General features: G+C 32.7%; 2 protein-coding genes across 2 annotated transcripts in view; one reads left to right on the top strand and one right to left on the bottom strand.

Moving 5' to 3' along the window:
- LOC148601719 (peroxisome biogenesis factor 2-like) overlaps positions 1 to 5,478 on the top strand; it is a 28,824-nt gene extending 23,346 nt beyond the window's left edge. Inside the window, exons 4-8 of the mRNA XM_088554530.1 lie at positions 471 to 665; positions 1,937 to 2,089; positions 2,859 to 2,906; positions 3,194 to 3,388; positions 5,205 to 5,478. Coding sequence (XP_088410656.1) covers positions 471 to 665; positions 1,937 to 2,089; positions 2,859 to 2,906; positions 3,194 to 3,388; positions 5,205 to 5,309 — 696 coding nt within the window. The 3' untranslated portion in view covers positions 5,310 to 5,478. The remainder of the gene's footprint in view (positions 1 to 470; positions 666 to 1,936; positions 2,090 to 2,858; positions 2,907 to 3,193; positions 3,389 to 5,204) is intronic.
- On the bottom strand, positions 3,194 to 13,974 carry LOC148601720 (mitotic spindle assembly checkpoint protein MAD2B-like). The gene is made up of 7 exons (XM_088554531.1): positions 13,849 to 13,974; positions 10,899 to 11,017; positions 10,126 to 10,295; positions 9,624 to 9,718; positions 8,959 to 9,032; positions 7,785 to 7,877; positions 3,194 to 7,269 (listed from the first exon to the last, which is right to left on the bottom strand). The coding sequence occupies exons 1-7, from the start codon at positions 13,880 to 13,882 to the stop codon at positions 7,234 to 7,236; spliced, it is 621 nt and encodes a 206-aa protein (XP_088410657.1). The 5' UTR covers positions 13,883 to 13,974; the 3' UTR covers positions 3,194 to 7,233.
- Between the last annotated feature and the right edge of the window lie 537 nt (positions 13,975 to 14,511).

The following is a 14,511-nucleotide window of genomic DNA, read 5'->3' on the forward strand; positions in this document are numbered from 1 at the left end:
TCATCATCTTAAGTCAAATCACTACTATCATCATATTAAATCTGTGTCATGTTTATCCAAACCATAGATCAGTCAAGACTATTTGGTTCTTACACAAGTCCCTTTTGAAATCTAGGATTTCTTAAAACAATGTGTGATGTTCAGTCTCTTTCATGAGTGGACCACACTCAATAGGAATGAGTGAAAGTACCCAATTCTTTTGAGAAAAAAAAACACTGTGATTGTAGCACAAATAGCTTGGACATCATTAGTGTTTTTGTTAGCATCATCTGCAATTTCTCATTTTTAGGGTAGGAAATTTCTGGGGAAGGTGAGAACACATGCTGTGCGGTACTAATTCAGTTGCATCAATTTGTCATCTTTCACCCAATTGCCCATATTTGGAGAACAGAATATATACCGGTAGTAATGTGTACATAATTATTGATGAATTAATTCTTTTGATGAGTTAATTAATTTTAATTTTTCAGTTTTCAATATTCGTTTATGATTCCACAATTGGCCAGAAGATCCTCAATCTAAAGTACCTCAGTAACAGAGATTCAACATGGATCAGCAGACGACAGAAAATTTTGTATGCTGCCATATTGATTGGGTTACCATGGTTAAAAGAGAGACTTGGTGATATTTTGAAGGTTGCTGGTTTGTCAGAGATCAGATCCAAGGTCAGTTTTAGGAGATATGCCATTAAATCTGAGTTATGTATAACTAGTACTATCTTTAAAAAAGATAGCTGACACAATTTCTCGCTTTGTTCATTCCTAATTTATTTGGTGAACGGTGTGAACACTGTGCAATGTTTCATAATTCATTTACCTAATTGGTTCAACAAGTAAGCTATTTTCGATCATTCAATATAAAGGATTATTTGCAATGGAATATAAAAATGTGATTGAAAATATTTTGGACACCAATGCCCCCAATAGAGCCTTGAATTACTTTTGTCCAATGAATTATAAGGTTGGAAACTCAATCGGTTGCATTTGATTAGCATCATAGGTATCAAGTGATGTCAAAGTGAACTCAATACCGACTGCATCAGAAAAACCAAGTGCTTTCTGTTTTTAAGAGATTTATATGAATTTTCAGTTTGTGCATGTCTAAGATTCTCATTGACCATCCTTTTATTTTGTATCTAGGCTATTACTAACTCATAAATTACAGAAAAATGAATCTCAGGTTCTACCATTATTGAATTTCTGTTTTCATTACTTCAGGTTGTAGTGACATTTGTTGCTAATTTTATTGGATAGGGTGTTTAATTTATAAAACATGACAGTTTCAGAATTTTCGCCTAGCTTGCACACCCATACGTACACATATATTGTGAAAGTACTTTAATTTTCATGGATAAGGGAAAATATACAAGTTCGTGGATTCTTAAATTTGTGATTTTTAGTATACACATCTATGGGAATCTCTTTTTCTTTGGAAACCAAATTTCGTGGTCTGGCTTACCCACGAAAACCATGATAATTGGTACCCCACGAACAAAAGTACTCTCACAGTAGTTCATTAGAACAGACATAAAGCAATGAGTTTTTCTAAATCATATGCTCTGCCTGATAACAAAGGAAAAACCAAGATGGATTTTTTAATGATGAGAATTTTGTATAAATAAAACTTCTTTTACATGCAAAGCTAAATGATTCCATAAAGTTCACCAAACATTTATCATGTACAGAAAGTACCAATGTGGTACCAATTTTCGTGGTTTTCATGTATTTGCTAAACCACAAAATTTGGTTCCCAACAAACCAGAAATTTCTAATTTGTTTGTATGATAGAGTTGTCAAATTTATGAATTCAAGAACCTACAAACTGACAATTGTTCCCTTAATCATGAAATTTGGTACCCATGAATAAAAGTACTTTCACAGTAAATGTAAGTTGCAAGGGAGACAACTTAACTCATATGATAAATTTTCCCCTACAGATTGAGAAGTATATAGAATGGTGCGACACAGCCTGTAAGGTTGCTGCCTTAGTGAACTTTTTAGTGTTTCTACAGAAAGGAGTATATCACTCATTGATAGAGAGGTTGTTAGGGATACAGCCAGTCTTTCCTGATAGACAGAGCATCAGACAAGTAATTTATTTAGACATACGCAACCAGAAAAAAACCTCAATGCCACAATAAGCTGAAAACATCAAAATAATCTTGACAACAAACTTCTCAACATCAGTTAAGATGCTAGAACAAACAAACACACACACATGCAGATGATGTTAACTTTTACAGCTCAAAGTAACTGCTATTAGGCAGAAAGAAGAAACAGACAAAAACTATCTGTACATTGTATTTTTATGTGGGATAGAAAAAAGGAAGAGATATAATGAAACGCAACAAATGCACTTTAAAAAAATCTAACAGAGATCACCAAAAGATCTTCAACAAATGTAAACACACCTTTAAGTCAACTTTGAAAGGTCCCAATAACAAAGTAATAAATTCCACAGTAACCGAACAATAAATCTTTATCAAATTAAAAGGTCAAATAACAACACAAAGACACATTAATGACCACACCTCCTGACTGTGGACAGACACATGCCTGCGGTGGGGTTAAACTATTTTGATGAGGCGTTAACCATCTCCTTTAATGTAAGATCAAAATGAACTGAAACTACAAATAAACACCCTATAATACAAGTTCTCTCTGTAATATATCCAACTCTCATCAATGGAATACCTCAACATACAAAATATAGACTATATGAGATATCCAATTAAAGAACACTCACATTTAACAAAAGCTGGATCATAACATATTAAAGAGACAATACCATCAAAATTACCAGCTTTAGAAATAAGAAGAAATTTCAAAACATCAGTTGCATATGATATTATTTTACAGGTTAGTTTTGAATTTATGACTAGAGAACTGTTATGGCATGGATTTTCTGTAAGTATTCCATCTTCTTTTCAGTATATTTCTGGATCCCTATTTATTTTTGTAAGGATGGAAAGCTACTGTAAATAAAATGCATGCAATTTTTTTTAATAACCGTCAGAATAATTGTGAAAATGTATGTACAATTTTCTTACTATGCAAAGGTAGGTGAAATAATGTTAGCATTGAATATTAAATATTGTCTATTTGAATAAATTTGAGTTTAAAAAGTAGTAAAATTACTCTTCATTTCTTGGATGTGGAAAGCTTACTATGAACGTATACTTTGTAAACTCTAGGAGTTACTGTTCTTCGTTTTGCCCTTGGTTAACTTTCAACGAGTGAAAAATTATATCTCGAGGAAACTTCTACCCAAAGATGCATCAGACTTAAGTGCTAAGAGGAACTTGACAGAATGTGCTATCTGTGGAGACTGGCCCACCAATCCTCAGGAAATTGGCTGTCCACATGTCTTCTGCTACTACTGTGTACAGGTTTGGTGTTTAATTGTACAGTAAAACTTGCCTAAACCAAACCCTAAAAAACCTGTAGAAACCAAACCCTGGAAAACCTGTAGAAACCAGACCCTGAAAAACCTGCCTAAACCAAACCCTGAAAAACCTGTAAAAACCAAACCCTATTTAATATCCTTATATATTCATATAAATGTATTTTAAACTTTCATAAACCTAACACCAGTCCTATCTATAAAAAACAAATATTGAAGTCCAAAAGAGGTTCGGTTTAAACAGTTTTCACTGTAAAATCAAATAAAGGGTCATTCCTGGGGGTCAATTTCCTTTCTTGTATGTAAGAAATACAAATACAAAATTTCTACCAGTTAGAATATTGAGAAATGATACTTAATTCAGTTGTTATTCAGAAAATACTGTCAATACAAGTTCAAGATTTCTTGAAACATGTTAGAAGTACAATGGAGTTAATTCTGTTGTGTAATATTTTCAGCTATAGAAATCAAATACATAAAACTTTTGACACAACATATTTAAGTAGCTGTCTTTGTAAGAATCATGCAAAATCTGAAAAATGTGATACACCCCAAAAAAGGCTACATATTTTTATTTTTGTAATTAGGTTGTTTTATGGGTCTATACTATGAAATGTGTAATTATTCATTCAGATCTGCCTGCTCTTAGGAGATAATCCGCATTGAAAATCCAGTATATTCTATTGTATTTGAGTGCCATTTACAGAGTTATCTCCCTTAATTTTGAAATCTACAGTGCATTCTATATAATTTTTATCTCCTAAGAGCATGGGTTATATGAAAAACCACATGTTAATTTCTGTTTACTTTGACATTTTAAACAAAATATCAAAAATAAAAGTATGTAGGCTTTTTATCCATGAATCACATTTTGCATGATCCTTAGCTGGACACCTACTTAATAATATCCATAGTATTGCTTTCATGAACATATTTATGAATATCCAACTTTCTTCCTTTTGTATTTATACAAATCGGGGTAGTTAGGGATCCTCCTTCAATTTTTTGCCTGTTATTATATTTGTGCATCACATTTTTGGTTGATAAAAAAAACTTTTTGAGACTTCATAAAACATCATATCAGTGTTAAACTTTAAGTCAAGGTACGGTATATTGATTTTACTGTTCAGGAGTTATAGCCCTTTAACACTTAAAACATTAGGAATGCTGGGGATCATCAGATACACCTTCCACATAGTATAGATAACATAGTCACGTTATCAAAACATGTCAATACATGGTTAGGTTTAGTAAGAAATGTCAAGAGACAGAATAGGTACTTAACTATTCAGCAGTCCTTTTCACAAATATTGGTAAGTGTAAAATTAGTAATGATGTCATTATGGATCAAAGTAATGTAATTTCTTATTTTTAATAAGGTATCATTTTAATTTGGAGTTATTTTTGATTTTATAAAATGACCAAAAAAAATAATTGGTAAAACTAACCCTTACTAAGGGTGTTAGTCATGCCGGCATGACTAAGGGGCAAGGTTAGTCGGAAAAGGTAACAAAAGGTAAGAAAAACTTACTAACCCATTAGTCATGATGGCATTACTAACCCCCTTATGAGGAGGTTGTTTCATAGATATTTTTTTCTTATTTTCTTAAATTCCAAATTGAAATATCTTATTTTTTGTGAAAAGGACTGCAGGTAGTGAACACACCACTTTTATCTTTGTCTTAGTATCCAATTGGATCATTTCAGCTGCATTTTACTTTATTTTTAGTTGTGAAATAATGCCATATGCAGCATATTCTTTAAACATTTTAAAAAGCATATTTTATGTTTTATTGTTTTAGAGTAATTACAAGGCTGACCCAGGCTACTGTTGTCCAAAATGTGGTATCAACATACCAGACTCCTCTACAATACAACATTTAAAAGTAGATATCAATTTGACTTGATGTAATGACTACTGACTGAAGGCAAATACATTGTGCCATGTTAAAAAGATGTTCTAGAGAAAGAAACCATCTATAGCTCCAAGTGGATGGCCAGAGAGAAACTGTTTGACTATGAGTCATAATAATGAACGAAATCTGAACTTGTGATTAAAGTAATCTGGAAATCTTTTTTGTGGCTTTTCAAAGTGCTCAAAACTTTATGTTATTGAACAGTGCAATGAAACTGAGAAAAAACACAGAATAAAAGAATCACAACACAAGTATTTCCCAGTATACATACATTAACCTTTTTGCTGTATGGCAAAACTAAACATTTAATTGCACACATTGTCCTGCTAGGCATACCTCCACTGTCCTGCTAGACATACCTCCATTGTCCTGCTAGGCGTACCTCCACTGTCCTGCTAGACATACCTCCACTGTCCTGCTAGGCGTACCTCCACTGTCCTGCTAGACATACCTCCACTGTCCTGCTAGGCATACCTCCACTGTCCTGCTAGGCATACCTCCACTGTCCTGCTAGACATACCTCCACTGTCCTACTAGGCATACCTCCACTGTCCTGCTAGACATACCTCCATTGTCCTGCTAGGCATACCTCCACTGTCCTACTAGACATACCTCCATTGTCCTGCTAGGCGTACCTCCACTCTTACAGGTAGTTTATATCATAGAGCAACCAAAATCATTTACAACATATGCCCTATCTATATGAAGCCACACACCAAATGAACATTAATCTATCTATTGGCAATTTTTGTGATAAAAATTTTCTCTATCATCCCATATAGTGAAAAGTCGCAAAGTCCCAAAAAACAAGAAGTTGATGTCCGACAGCACTTACAACATATGTCTCATCTATATGAAGCTACACATCAAATTTGAAATCAATCCATCCATTGGGAGCCCAGATATTTGCGAGAAAAAAAAATTGAACAGAGGGACAAAAGTGATAACAATATATCACCCACTCCTCAAGTGAATAATTTGTTCTGTAATGCTATTTTGTTGTCAATGACATCCTTAACATAAACTATACAGTGAAACGTCAAACCAAACTCTTAATAATTCAAAAACCTGTCTAAACCAGACAATTTTCAAAGTCCCTTTATATCAATTCAAATGTATTTTTAGCCTAGGTAAACCAAACACCTGTCTAAACTGAACCAATTTTAAGTCTAAACCAGGATTTGTTTAGTCAGTTTTCAGTGTTTTAGCACATACTATATAGGGATATTGTATGGTTACTTTTGGTTGCTTTCGGAGGTAAATATTTATGGCAATATTTAACCGCTAAGTTGTATATGAACTAATGTAAACTGCCCCTAAGTTTGTTATGCAAGCATAACTTTGTAAAAAAATAAAAACAATCCTCATAATTTATTTTATAATCGATTAAAGTCAAAATTAGAATTTGTCCCTTGTTTAGTTATGAATTATTTGAATTGCGGACTGCAGACCAATCAATGTTAATGATGTCATACTGTGGAAGTACTTCCATTCATGGGTACTAATTTTCATGGTATAGGGGAAAATGATCATGTTATAGATTCTTGAATTCATGGATTAGACAACTTTACAATACAAACAAATGGAATATTTCTTTTTCGTTGGGAACCAAATTTGGTGGTTTAACAAACCCAGGAAAATCATGAAAATTGGTACCTCACGAACAATCTTGCCCAGATGAGAGATAAACAAATTACATTATTGTGGTATAATACAATAGATAACAATTTCCACATTTAAAATTTGTCAAAAAGATGTTCATTTAGTTTCAACTGATTAAATAACTAACAATATCATTCAAACAGCAGAAACAACTTCAAAGTTTCAGAATCACAGTTCAAATCATTTCAAAGTAAACTGGTCCAGCACGCATCAGACCTCTGTAGGGATTGGAGTTATCAAGATCAACATGTCTTCACTTCACTGTACTCTCTTCCACGTACAGTTGCATCTGAAAAAGATAGAAGGTTATTGCAGCTTTCTGTACTGACATTTAGATTAAAACTAGAAATACTGTGAGCAAGCTCAAATGGACTTAAATGTAAAACACTTGCTAAATTATCTCCCTTTCTTGTCATCCTACATTAATTATATTCCTTCATGCACATCTACATATGGTACCCAACCTTTCTATAAAATTTCATCAAAATCCCTCGAGAAGTTTAGGAGGTTAACCTGTAAAACCCTTAATTTGGATTATCTCTCTTTGGAGTCCACTAACAATAATTATGTACCTTCATGCACATCTACATATGATACCCAAGCTTCCTATGAAACTTCATCAAAATCCCATGATCAGTTTAGGAGGAGTTGCCCTTGCTAGGAATGTGGACAGAAGGGAAAATAGGGGGATTCCTATATATCCCCAAGATCCAGTATAAGAGCTAATCATAAAAATCAATATTTTTCCAATCATAAGAAAATTTAAGAATCTGTTTTAATTAACTTAAATGAAGGCTGAGTTACCTGTATGAAGTCAGAATTAACTGCTTTTAAGGGAACTATTCTTGGATGTTCTAGAATTGTTTCTCTTTCATCTGCTTGTACCCATGGAAAATTCTATGGAAAGAAAAGGTTTCATACAAATGCAAGGACAGTTTCCATACATACTTCCCCGTAACAGTAAATGAGTGTACTGCAAAAATTTGAAGTAAAATCCAGGGTAACAAATTTAATGTGATGTCCAAAACTTGAAAGTCGAGGAAAAGACGACACAATATTTGGTTCACTACAACTGAAGTTATTGGATGGAAATGAAAAAGTTGAAAATGACAACATCATAACAAAATATGACCCGATTTTTCCGGTCATATAAAAACAGAACTAAAATTAATTAGCCAGTGGTGGGCTAAGTATACCCCAATTGTACATACAGGAAGTTTGTAAGATTGACTTGTATCTGCATCAAAGATATATTACCTTCCTCAATATGAGTTGTTTACTAGCAGGAAATAAAAACTGGTCCTGCTTAAAATTTCTAAATACTGAAATTTTGGTCATTAATGCATCATTGTGTCATCATTTTACTTAATAGATATAGGTCAATGACCCTAGTAGTAAAAATAGTGGATAAACATAAGGGAACCATATAGCCTATACCTGCCGATTGTCACTATATGTGGGGGTTTTCCTCCATGAGGGCACCAAAATTTAAGAGCAATACTGACCACAATTTATAATCCAAGATTCAAATAAGTGGTGCATTAGATTTGTTTTGTCATGACGAGGCCAGGAAACAACACTTTCATGAATGTGGAGGCCCCTGAAATGGTTTTCTTGGTTGCTGAGGACTATTTCACACATAAAACTCCCATAGACATTTTCAAAAGTTGGCAGAAATGACATAGCCATCAAAACAAGGAAGGAGTAATGCTTATCACACTGGCTTATCATCCAAAAAATCAAAAAGATAGGATAACTTACATGTATAGACCAATAGAGACTCTAAGAGCCGGAATAGCTAGCCTGTAAAATTTGAACCTTGTGGCAATATGTTGATAAAATAGGTAAATACTGGTTGATAAATCTTTTGAAGCTTTTCTTAGTTGCCTTTCAACACAGCTAAAATGACGGACAAATGTACACCATGATAGGATGTATAAAAATAAAACTAAACCAGATCGGCTTTATTTACTATTACCTTGACAAGTTGACTCTGGTCTATTGTTCTTGCTGCTGATTCTCTTGTGTACACTTGGACACTCCATGTACAATCTAAACAAGAGAATACATGGTAGATAGCAATAAAGATGATACAAAACAGTATTTGTACTTGATTAAAGGTACCAGTAGAAATACAAAAATACATGTAGGTGTCTTCACAGAAAGATTATTTATTAAAAGAGTGCCGAGAATCAAGATTCTAGCGGAAATCAAAAGAACGTAGTCCAGGGGCAAAGACCAGAAATGGAAAATAAACAAACACAACAAAGAACATAAAGTAACTAAAGTAATACATACAGAGTAACAAAAGCAAATGAGCAACTCGGACTCCATTAAAAACTGGGAGCATGGACTAGGTGCATTGTAGGGTAAGTGACCTCTGCTCATAAAAGTTGTCCGGGTAGACGAAAAAGCAAAGGAAAACAATGACAAATTGAAAAAATCAGTTTTCATGATGCAGGTTCAACTAAATCAAATGCATTCAAGTGCAAGTTGCAAAAGCATTGGTTCTATTGTAGACATAAAAGTACATGTATTTAGTTAATATTGGAACCAGTCAATATACAAGTTGTTCAATAGAAACTTGAGATCTCAAACTCCATTCAATAAAATTGAAATTTAGATATATCATGTGAGAATTACCTGATGGTAATGGCTTTAACATAGACTCTAGTACATTTAACTTTAACAGAAATGCTCTCAATGACTCCTCCAGTCGATAAAGAAATCTGTCATCTCTGAAAGAAAATATATTGTCTGTGACAGTGATGCACATAGAATATCATATAATATCAAATATTTTAACATTCTATCATCATGTACATTTGTATCAAGTTTCATGAAAAAAGACAACAGGTGATGGAACATATGATATCAAGATTGTTTTTTTTTTTACAAGAATGTTGTTAATCATGTCCTCTCTCCTTTTGGTAAGTAGAAAACTGGAATTTCTGAAAGGATTTGTTCAGTCAGGAAAGATGACTTTAATTGTGAGAAAGTCCACCTTCATTTGGAGTTCTCCTGTGGCAACCTTAAGTTTTTAATAATCCCAGAATACTATTGCGCTTCTTGGATGTTATGTAGTTATTTTTGTTTTTTTATTTGGATCATGTTGCTTATATTTGTGAATGAACATATTGGATACCTTATATTTTGAGATGGTTTTGCAACTTCAAATACAAATCTCTCAGCCATTTTGTTTTCTTTGTTAAGTATGACAAAAACCACTTTCTCAACTGCATTTTCTTTCAGCAATAAATTGATGCTATCAACAATGTTATTAATGTATGACATGACATCAGGATGAACACACATCTGAAAAAGACATACCACAAGGTGACAAGCAATTCATTCTACATGATACAACCTGTTCCTATCAAAAACAGTTGTTCAAGAAAACAGTATAATAATGCAGTCCATGATATTGCAGGGGCGAAGTGGACGGTACAGCAGATATTACTGCAGTGTTCGAAACTTAATTTTTGGTCAACATAGATCCATCATATGCAGCACTGTACATTTTATAGACCAGCTTGATTTTACATAGGTCTGTAGGTCTACTTCTAATTTCTTTTACTGTTGTTGGAGCAGTACAAATTTTTTTTGTTTGTACATCATACAGTACCTAAAATCCTTATCATAAAAAATTAAATAAAACAGGGTATTTTACTGTGTAACTAATTAAAACGAGCTCAAACATATGTGCTCATTAACCCTGCAGTACCAATCAAGATTAGGGTACTACACCTCTGTTTTAATATCTATTTCTTATTAAGATCTTTAAAAAAAAGTTAAGTAGAGGGAAGAAAGCTTTTTACTGTACCGAAGATATATCAAAAGTTAGAGACAAATTGCTACATATTTTATTATCTAAGATTTTTATAATGTAAACAATATGCTACAATTTGACAGTCTTACCTTCACAGGAACACTGTACTTTTTCCTATTCTCAAACACTCCAGCTGGGTAAAGTTTTCTGGTGTATAGGATACAGTGAATTGATACTTCCAGGAACTCACAGAAAACATTTCCACCAACTACAATTAACATATAATAATATTTATAAATGTACATTTTAAAGAGCAACACCACAGAAAGGGTTCAGACAAAATTTTGCAACTATACATAAAAACTTGTTTTTTTTTTTTTAAGATGGCTATGAATAGTATATGAATAGTACAAATTCACCATATCCATTCTCGTTAAAGGATTTAACAATACATTGCAAATATCAGTAATGGTTATTTCAGTATATAAAAAGCAACTTTCATTACTTTTCAAAAATCTTTCAGATTGTCATGTTTATGATAAAAACACCAGTAATCAAATCAGTTAATGGAATACCCATTGAAAAATATTTACCATCATTTAATTATACTTTAGTTGGTTCTTAATTGCTAATGGGACATAATGAATGATATCAAGTTGTTTAATGGGTCTATATGGTGAAACGTATAATTATTCATTCCAATCTGTCTGCTCTTAGGAGATAATCCATATAGAAAATCCAACAGTTTCTAATGTATTTTAGTGTCATTTACATAGTTATCTCCCTTAATTTTGAGTTCTACAGTGCATTCTATATAATTTTTATCTCCTTAGAACAAGGGTAATATAAAAATTCACATGATAATTTCTGTTTACTATAACATTTTAAATGATATATCAAACATAAAAATATGTAGGCTTTGCAACTATGAATCACATTTTGCATGATTCATATCTTCAGTGCTACTTAACACTATTAAGAAAGTTTAAAAAAATATGGACTTAATGTAACCTTCTGCATGATACTTAAATGAACCTATTTAAAGGAGCACTGAATAAAACTACTGGGTACATGGAAATGCATTCCAGCACATATCTATTTGAACTCTTTTGAACATTTCAGGATTTCTAGTTCACAGGAAATAAGTTTTGAAATTACCGGTAAGAGAAAATAACAGAAAAATGCAAAATGACCAACAATACAAAAATTATTTAAGAAGGAAGACAAGAACATTGCAGAAAATTACAGACTGGTCAGTAATGCAAGGTATTGGAAATACTAGTTCAAGAATATGTTGTTAGCCACATGATACAATGTAAACTGTACACCAGAAACAATATGGATTTATTACTGGACACAGTACTTAATACATGAACAGAGATTCTTGACTTGCCTTATTCATAAACTTTTAATGTACATGTATGGCATTGAAGAGCTATTTACATCACAGATTAAGTGGAGGCCTCCTCTTGGAATCCCCCTTTGCTAAATTTTTAAGCAATATTTGATCCAGAAGAGTGTAATCAGCTACAAGAAGATCTATACAACATATTAAGTTGACAAACATAACTCTGAGACGTAGGTCCTTCTAACCACTGATTATACTGGCAACAAGAAATTATGGTTTCTAGTATAAACTGATTCAGTATGACCACATCTAGTATAAGCCAGACATAGTTGAAATGGAAAACGTGCAGTAAATGCTCCTACAAGAAAAGAGGTTGGAATTATGTTCCCCCTTGGCCAAAGGATGGCACGACATCAGCAAATACCTTGTTCAAACACTACCAAGTCCTGGAGTACAACAAAGGGTCACAAACAACTACAAGTCATCCAAAAAGATTACAACTACTCTAATAATCATTTGAGCTCAGAGACATTATTTGCTATTGACCTGGGATTCATTATAATTTTTTGTTTTATTAGTTCTAGTATTGACACAGTGTTCATGGCATGGTCTCAAATGTGTACCAACTTTTCCCTGTACCCAAATACTATTTTGCCAATTTCTTCATTAGTACCGGCTATTTCTAGTTGGAAGTTGGTACATGTATACATTTACAAAATGACATGATGAATAGGCTAGAATTAATGATTTTTAAAATGTTTGCCAACAAAATTGATTTTATTCGCTTTTCTGTTTTCAAAATGTCCAAAATGTGTAACCCCAAGTTCCTGTACGCAAAAATCGAAGTCCAGTAGTTTTGCTATCTGTACTAATTTAATGCATATTTGACAATAGCACATTGTAATACTATCCAAATTTTCATTGACGATAAATCAAAATCGCATCAGACTCTGTTTATGAGACTGTTTTTCATTCTGAATAAGTTTGTATCCATTCTTTGCTGGTATGGTGATTGATGCAAGGTACAGTGCGGAATTCAAACTCAATTACTTTTTTTTTTAAAACAATATTAAATCTTTGAAAACTTAATCCAAAGTCTTAAGGTGAAGTTTTAACTTCTTAGTGAATTTAGAAAAAATGTAAATTTCGGACAGGACAGTGAGAAATAGTCAAAAAATAGTTGAGTATGGCAACTTCTGGTTACACATTTTAGACCTTTTGACTTCAGAATACCGATCAAACAAGAAATATCAGAAAAATATACATCACTTTCCTGGTGAAAAATGAATTGAAACAGACTTTTCCACATCTCATGCAATTTTCAGTTCTTAACATACCGTAAGAATGAATATTTTAGCAAAACATTATTTGGGTACAGGGAACAGTTGGTACAGGTACGGGTTACACATTTTAGACCCTACCAGTGTTCTTTGCAGTGATAATTTTGCAGTGAAGTTGACAACCATCATAAACACAAGCACTATGACATGGACACTATAGTTATTTTGGATATTGGTACGTTTGGTTTTCTGAACATATATTATCAATATCCAAATGAAAAAGAGGAGGACGGCAAGATCAGATGAATTTCGACCTACGGAGCAGTAACTGAGTAAGAGAGGATCAAGACACAAGCCAAGGTAACCCAACATATCGTTTCAAACAAGTATTACTTGTGTAAAATCATTTCATTTTGTGTACAAGTAACTTAATAATTACTATTATTATCATTAATAATTCATTAAAGATACCGCTCATGTTTTGTATATGATCCAGCTCTGACATGATTTCTGTTTGTTATTGCTTCTCATAAGAATTATTTTCCGCGAAATTTTTCCAAGGGAGGTAATAAACGTTCAGAATATGCTAAAACTCAGATGAGAAATTCGGAAGTGGTTCCCTTTAAAAGTATTATTTTGATAGATCTAATAATAGAATTATTGCTAATGTGAGTTTTTACTCTGCCATTGACAGAAATAATATAATTCAATATTTTCCCCATTATTTAACAATGTAGATGTTCAAATACATTTTTTTTTAACTCGGTCTGCTGCAAAAAAATTAATTCATGAAAAAATTATTCAAACTCAACATAAGATCGCAAGCACCTCCTCAAGAAGAAAATGGTTTGTGCCTCAACTCTGACCAATGTACTCCATGACAATTTGTTTTACATACTTATGTGAATTTAATATTTTTTATTGTGCATAATTATTGTGTCACAGATGTTCTATAACAGGGAGATTCTGTAACAGGGAAAATTACCCAGACAAGAAAAGATTTCTCATCAAAAATTGGTTTCAATAGATTAACTTTTTTCTTTTTATGCAGTTGACAAATACCTTTGCAAAAGAGATTATTTTCACTGTTCATTATTCTGATATTCTTCCACTCATGAACAACTGATATGTACA

The sequence above is a fragment of the Perna viridis genome, chromosome 12 (assembly GCF_037379345.1).
Source record: "Perna viridis isolate PV_CMFRI_1.1 ecotype Kerala chromosome 12, ASM3737934v1, whole genome shotgun sequence".
Taxonomy (NCBI): domain Eukaryota; kingdom Metazoa; phylum Mollusca; class Bivalvia; order Mytilida; family Mytilidae; genus Perna; species Perna viridis.